Source organism: Oncorhynchus masou, unplaced genomic scaffold (assembly GCF_036934945.1).
Source record: "Oncorhynchus masou masou isolate Uvic2021 unplaced genomic scaffold, UVic_Omas_1.1 unplaced_scaffold_486, whole genome shotgun sequence".
NCBI lineage: Eukaryota > Metazoa > Chordata > Actinopteri > Salmoniformes > Salmonidae > Oncorhynchus > Oncorhynchus masou.
Genome location: NW_027011254.1, coordinates 541,560 through 548,933, shown reverse-complemented (window position 1 = coordinate 548,933; position 7,374 = coordinate 541,560). Strand labels below are relative to the sequence as shown.

The window sequence follows — 7,374 nt, the reverse complement described above, 5'->3', positions numbered from 1 at the left end:
GACAAGACCCACAGCAACCACATAACAGAGACAAGACCCATAGCAACCACATAACAGAGACAAGACCCATAGCAACCACATAACAGAGACAAGACCCACAGCAACCACATAACAGAGAGACAAGACCCACAGCAACCACATAACACAGAGACAAGACCCACAGCAACCACAAACACAGAGACAAGACCCAAAGCAACCACATAACACGAGACAAGACCCACAGCAACCACATAACACCAGAGAAAAGACCCACAGCAACCACATAACACATAGACAACACCCACCAGCAACCACATAACACAGAGACAAGACCCATAGCAACCACATAACACAGAGACAAGATACATAGCAACCACATAACACAGAGACAACACCCATAGCAACCATATAACACAGAGACAAGAACCACAGCAACCACATAACACAGAGACAAGACCCATAGCAACCACATAACACAGAGACAAGACCCATAGCAACCACATAACACAGAGACAACACCCATAGCAACCACATAACACAGAGACAAGACCCTTAGCAACCACATAACACAGATACAAGACCCATAGCAACCACATAACAGAGACAAGACCCATAGCAACCACAAACACAGAGACAAGACCCATAGCAACTACATAACACAGAGACAACACCCATAGCAACCACATAACACAGAGACAACACCCATAGCAACCACATAACACAGAGACAAGACCCATAGCAACCACAAAACACAGATACAAGACCCATAGCAACCACATAACACGGAGACAACACCATAGCAACCACATAACACGGAGACAAGACCCACAGCAACCACATAACACAGACAAGACCCACAGCAACCACATAACAGAGACAAGACCCACAGCAACCACATAACAACGGAGACAAGACCCAAAGCAACCACATAACAGAGACAAGACCCATAGCAACCACATAACACAGAGACAAGACCCTTAGCAACCACATAACAGAGACAATACCCATAGCAACCACATAACAGAGACAATACCCATAGCAACCACATAACAGGGACAAGACCCATAGCAACCACATAACAGAGAGACAAGACCCATAGCAACCACATAACAGAGAGACAAGACCCTTAGCAACCACATAACAGAGACAAGACCCATAGCAACCACATAACAGAGAGACAAGACCCACAGCAACCACATAACACAGAGACAACACCCATAGCAACCACATAACACAGAGACAGAGACTATATACACTGAGCTGTAGAATGTAGTGATGTTGTGGATGGGTTGACAGGGTTTAGGCAACACAGAGACAGAGACTATATACACTGGCTGTAGAATGTGGTCAGAATGTGGTCCTTAGCAGAATGTAGTGATGTTGTGGATGGGTTGACAGGGTTTAGGCAACACAGAGACAGAGACTATATACACTGAGCTGTAGAATGTGGTCCTGTAGAACCTGAGCTGTAGAATGTAGTGATGTTGTGGATGGGTTGACAGGGTTTAGGCAGACACAGAGACAGAGACTATATACACTGAGCTGTAGAATGTGGTCCTGTAGAATGTAGTGATGTTGTGGATGGGTTGACAGGGTTTTAGGCGACGCGGAGGCAGAGGGGGGGGATGGGGGGGTGACGGGGGGGGGGGGTTCTCGAGCCATTCCAGATAGTCTCCGCGGGTGATGACAGACAGACAGCCAGGTGACAGGTGACAGACACCCTACCTGTGGCCACGCCCACCTTTAGAGCCAGGGGTGTTGGGCTGTACCACCCGGCCCTACGCCCACCTTTAGAGCCAGGGTGTTGGGCTGTACCACCCGGCCGGAACGCAGAGGGGAGGAGATGATTCTACCTAGGCCAGACCGGACCATTAGAGCTGCGAGGAAGGGGGTGTTTTGGGTCCTACGACGGAAGGACAGGGCAGAGGGTGTCTCAGAAACACCCCCAGACACTACACATACATGGTACAGTCTGGCATGCACATGCTAAGAACACGCTAAGGAGAACACGGATTTGGTTCGTTAGAAAAACACACTAAGGGTCTGTGGTGCTGGCGTGTGTGAACACGGTAAGCATAGTGCATTCCCCCTTTAAGATGTAAGGTTTGGCAACATAGTTTGGTGAGCACCTTATCCGTTAACTCAGCGCTGTGAGATACACACACACAGAGTGGGTACAGCAGTGTTGTAGTACCTGAATCCAGGACTTATTTGACACAAATCACGATTTCCGTGACTCGACTCGACGATTGGCGACTGTGTTGTCAGAAAGTCTCTCTTCCTTGCATTAGATAACTACAATATAAGCAGTCTAGCTGTACTTAGCATTCTGGCCCTACTTAGCTTTCTGGCCCTACATAGCTTTCTGGCCCTACTTAGCCTTCTGGCCCTACTAAGCCTTCTGGCCCTTACTTAGCCTCTGGCCTTAGCTTTCTGGCCCTTACTTAGCCTTCTGGCCCGACTTAGCCTTCTGGCCCGACTTAGCTTTCTGGCCCTACTTAGCTTTCTGGCCCTACTTAGCCTTCTGGCCCTACTTAGCCTTCTGGCCCTACTTAGCTTTCTGGCCCTACTTAGCCTTCTGGCCCTACTTAGCTTTCTGGCCCTACTTAGCTTTCTGGCCCTACTTAGCTTTCTGGCCCTACTTAGCTTTCTAGCCTACTTAGCTTTCTGGCCCTACTTAGCTTTCTAACCCTACTTAGCTTTATAGCCCTACTTAGCTTTCTGGCCCTAATTAGCTTTCTGGCCCTACTTAGCTTTCTGGCCCTACTTAGCCTTTTCTGGCCCTACTTAGCTTTCTGGCCCTACTTAGCTTTCTGGCCCTACTTAGCTTTCTAGCTCTAACCCTACTTAGCTTTCTGGCCCTACTTAGCTTTATAGCCTTACTTAGCTTTCTGGCCCTACTTATCTTTCTAGCCCTACTTTGCTTTCTCTCGGACTTGGACTCAAATGTTAGAGATTTTGGACTGGACTTGGACTGGAAGTTTAGTGACTTGACTACATCACTGGTATACACACCCTGCTCGCCAGCACCCAGAGCCGAGTCAGTATACAGTATTTCCATGAACACTGTAACATGGAGAGAGGAGGGATAGGACGGGCGTGGAGGAGTGTGTTAGTGCTATGATGACTGAACTGTCCCCGCTGTGTGATGGGCGTGGAGTAGTGTGTTAGTGCTATGATGACTGGTCCCCGCTGTGTGATGGGCGTGGAGGAGTGTGTTAGTGCTATGATGACTGAACTGTCCCCGCTGTGTGATGGGCGTGGAGGAGTGTGTTAGTGCTATGATGACTGAACTGTCCCCACTGTGTGATGGGCATGGAGGAGTGTGTTAGTGCTATGATGACTGAACTGTCCCCGCTGTGTGATGGGCGTGGAGGAGTGTGTTAGTGCTATGATGACTGAACTGTCCCCGCTGTGTGATGGGCGTGGAGGAGTGTGTTAGTGCTATGATGACTGAACTGTCACCGCTGTGTGATGGGCGTGGAGGAGTGTGTTAGTGCTATGATGACTGAACTGTCCCCGCTGTGTGATGGGCGTGGAGGAGTGTGTTAGTGCTATGATGACTGAACTGTCACCACTGTGTGATGGGCGTGGAGGAGTGTGTTAGTGCTATGATGACTGAACTGTCACCACTGTGTGATGGGCGTGGAGGAGTGTGTTAGTGCTATGATGACTGAACTGTCCCCGCTGTGTGATGGGCGTGGAGGAGTGTGTTAGTGCTATGATGACTGAACTGTCCCACTGTGTGATGGGCGTGGAGGAGTGTGTTAGTGCTATGATGACTGAACTGTCCCCGCTGTGTGATGGGCGTGGAGGAGTCACTGTTAGTGCTCTGATCTAACACTGTGTATCCTGACTGATAGACAGACTGAACTGTCCCCGCTGTGTGATGGGCGTGGAGGATGTATCCTAGTGCTATGATGACTGAACTGTCCCCAGACAGACTGTGTCATGGGCGTCCTCAGGAGTGTGTTAGTGCTATGATGACTGAACTGTCCAGACAGACTGTGTGATGGGTCGTGGAGGAGTGTGTTAGTGCTATGATGACTGAACTGTCCCCGCTGTGTGATGGGCCTGGAGGAGTGTGTTAGTGCTAGATGACTGAACTGTCACCCTCTACTGTGTGATGGGACGACTGGAGGAGTGTGTCCTAGATGTATCCTACTGATGACTGAACTGTCCCCTCTGTGTGTATCCTAGACTGACTGGACTGGTCACTAGTGTTAGTGCTATGATGACTGAACTGTCCCCGCTAACACTGTGATGGGCTGACTAGAGGAGGTGTGATGTATCCTATGATGACTGAACTGTCCCCAGACTGTGTCACTGGGCTCTCCTCTAACACTGTGTATCCTAGACTGCTAGACAGACTGGTCACTGTCCCCGCTGTGTGATGGGCGTGGAGGAGTGTCTTAACACTGATGCTATGATGACTAGACAGACTGTCCCCTCTGTAACACTGATGGGCGTCCTAGAGGAGTGTGTTAGTGCTATGATGACTGGTTACCACTGTGTGATGGGCGTGGAGGAGTGTGTTAGTGCTATGATGACTGGTTACCACTGTGTAATGGGCGTGGAGAAGTGTGTTAGTGCTCCTCTGATGACTGGTTACCACTGTGTAATGGACAGACTGGAGGAGTCTCTCCTCTAACACTGTGCTATGATGACTGGTCCTACCACTGTGTAATGGGCGTGGACGGGTGTGTTAGTGCTATGATGACTGAACTGTCACCGCTGTGTGATGGGCGTCCTCTAGGACTGATGTTAGTGCTATGATGACTGAACTGTCACCGCTGTGTGATGGGACGGGAGGAGTCTGTCCTAGTGCTATGATGACTGAACTGTCACCGCTGTGTGATGGGCGTGGAGGAGTGTGTTAGTGCTATGATGACTGAACTGTCTCTCCAGACTGTGTGATGGGCGTGGAGGAGTGTGTATGCTATGATGACTGAACTGTCACCACTGTGTGATGGGCGTGGAGGTCAGTGTGTTAGATGCTAGACTGATGACTGAACTGTCCTCCTCTAACACTGATGGGCGTGGAGGAGTGTGTTCCTCTAGTGCTATGATGACTGAACTGTCCCCGCTGTGTGATGGGCGTGGAGGTCACTGTGTTCCTCTAGTGCTGTATCCTAGATGACTGAACTGTCCCCGCTGTGTGATGGGCGTGGAGGAGTGTGTTAGTGCTATGATAGACAGATGGGTCTGTCCCCAGCTGTGTGATGGGCGTGGAGGAGTGTGTTAGTGCTATGATGACTGAACTGTCCCCGCTGTGTGATGGGGCGTGGAGGAGTGTGTTAGTGCTATGATGACTGAACTGTCCCCGCTGTGTGATGGGCGTGGAGGAGTGTGTTAGTGCTATGATGACTGAACTGTCCCCGCTGTGTGATGGGCGTGGAGGAGTGTGTTAGTGCTATGATGACTGAACTGTCCTCCTCTAACTGTGTGATGGGCGTGGAGGAGTGTGTTCTAGTGCTATGATGACTGAACTGTCACCCCTCCTGTGATGGGCGTGGAGGAGTGTGTTAGTGCTAGATGACTGAACTGTCCCCGCTGTGTGATGGGACGTGGAGGAGTGTGTTAGTGCTATGATGACTGAACTGTCCCCGCTGTGTGATGGGCGTGGAGGAGTGTGTCACTAGTGCTATGATGACTGAACTGTCCCCGCTGTGTGATGGGCGTGGAGGAGTGTGTTAGTGCTATGATGACTGAACTGTCCCCGCTGTGTGATGGGACGTGGAGGGTGTGTTACTGCTATGATGACTGAACTGTCACCACTGTGTGATGGGGAAGGTTGCTAACAGATGGAATCTATCTGTGTATTGAATCCATGTAATAGTCACTGATCAAACGTTTGCTGCCGCATTGCTCAGTCTATATCTCTAACACTGATGTATCCTAGACTGACTAGACAGACTGGTCACTAGTCTCTCCAGACAGAAGGGTCACTAGTCTCTCCAGACAGACTGGTCACTAGTCTCTCCAGACAGACTGGGTCACTAGTCTCTCCTCTAACACTGATGTATCCTAGACTGACTAGACAGACTGGTCACTAGTCTCTCCAGACAGACGGGTCACTAGTCTCTCCTCTAACACTGATGTATCCTAGACTGACTAGACAGACTGGTCACTAGTCTCTCCTCTAACACTGATGTATCCTAGACTGACTAGACAGACTGGTCACTAGTCTCTCCAGACATGACGGGACAGACTGGTCACTAGTCTCTCCTCTAACACTGATGTATCCTAGACTGACTAGACAGACGGGTCACTAGTCTCTCCTCTAACACTGATTTATCCTAGACTGACTAGACAGACTGGTCACTAGTCTCTCCAGACAGACGGGTCACTAGTCTCTCCAGACAGACGGGTCACTAGTCTCTCCTCTAACACTGATGTATCCTAGACTGACTAGACAGACGGGTCACTAGTCTCTCCAGACAGACGGGTCACTAGTCTCTCTAGACAGACGGGTCACTAGTCTCTCCAGACAGACGGGTCACTAGTCTCTCCTCTAACACTGATGTATCCTAGACTGACTAGACAGACGGGTCACTAGTCTCTCCAGACAGACGGGTCACTAGAGACAGACTGGTCACTAGTCTCTCCTCTAACACTGATGTATCCTAGACTGACTAGACAGACGGGTCACTAGTCTCTCCAGACAGACGGGTCACTAGTCTCTCCTCTAACACTGATGTATCCTAGACTGACTAGACAGACTGGTCACTAGTCTCTCCAGACAGACTGGGTCACTAGTCTCTCCTCTAACACTGATGTATCCTAGACTGACTAGACAGACTGGTCACTAGTCTCTCCTCTAACACTGATGTATCCTAGACTGACTAGACAGACTGGTCACTAGTCTCTCCAGACAGACTCACTCCTCCTCTAGACAGACGGGTCACTAGTCTCTCTAGACAGACGGGTCACTAGTCTCTCTAACACTGATGACAGACTAGGGTCACTAGTCTCTCCTCTAACACTGATGTATCCTCCAGACAGATGGCTCACTAGACAGACTGGTCACTAGTCTCTCCAGACAGACGGGTCACTAGTCTCTCCTCTAACACTGATGTATCCTAGACTGACTAGACAGACTGGTCACTAGTCTCTCCTCTAACACTGATGTATCCTAGACTGACTAGACAGACTGGTCACTAGTCTCTCCTCTAACACTGATGTATCCTCTGACAGACAGACGGGTCACTAGTCTCTCCTCTAACACTGATGTATCCTAGACTGACTAGACAGACTGGTCACTAGTCTCTCCTCTAACACTGATGTATCCTAGACTGACTAGACAGACGGGTCACTAGTCTCTCCAGACAGACGGGTCACTAGTCTCTCCTCTAACACTGATGTATCCTAGACTGACTAGACAGACTGGTCACT

At 49.8% G+C, this 7,374-nt stretch overlaps 1 protein-coding gene across 1 annotated transcript in view; it reads right to left on the bottom strand.

The window, feature by feature from the left end:
• Positions 1 to 1,850: 1,850 nt before the first annotated feature.
• The window catches only part of LOC135535363 (ras-associating and dilute domain-containing protein-like), a gene marked incomplete at its 5' end in the record, with an annotated part of 8,424 nt that continues 2,900 nt past the window's right edge, over positions 1,851 to 7,374 (bottom strand). The window contains one exon of the mRNA XM_064962022.1: positions 1,851 to 1,882. Coding sequence (XP_064818094.1) covers positions 1,851 to 1,882 — 32 coding nt within the window. The remainder of the gene's footprint in view (positions 1,883 to 7,374) is intronic.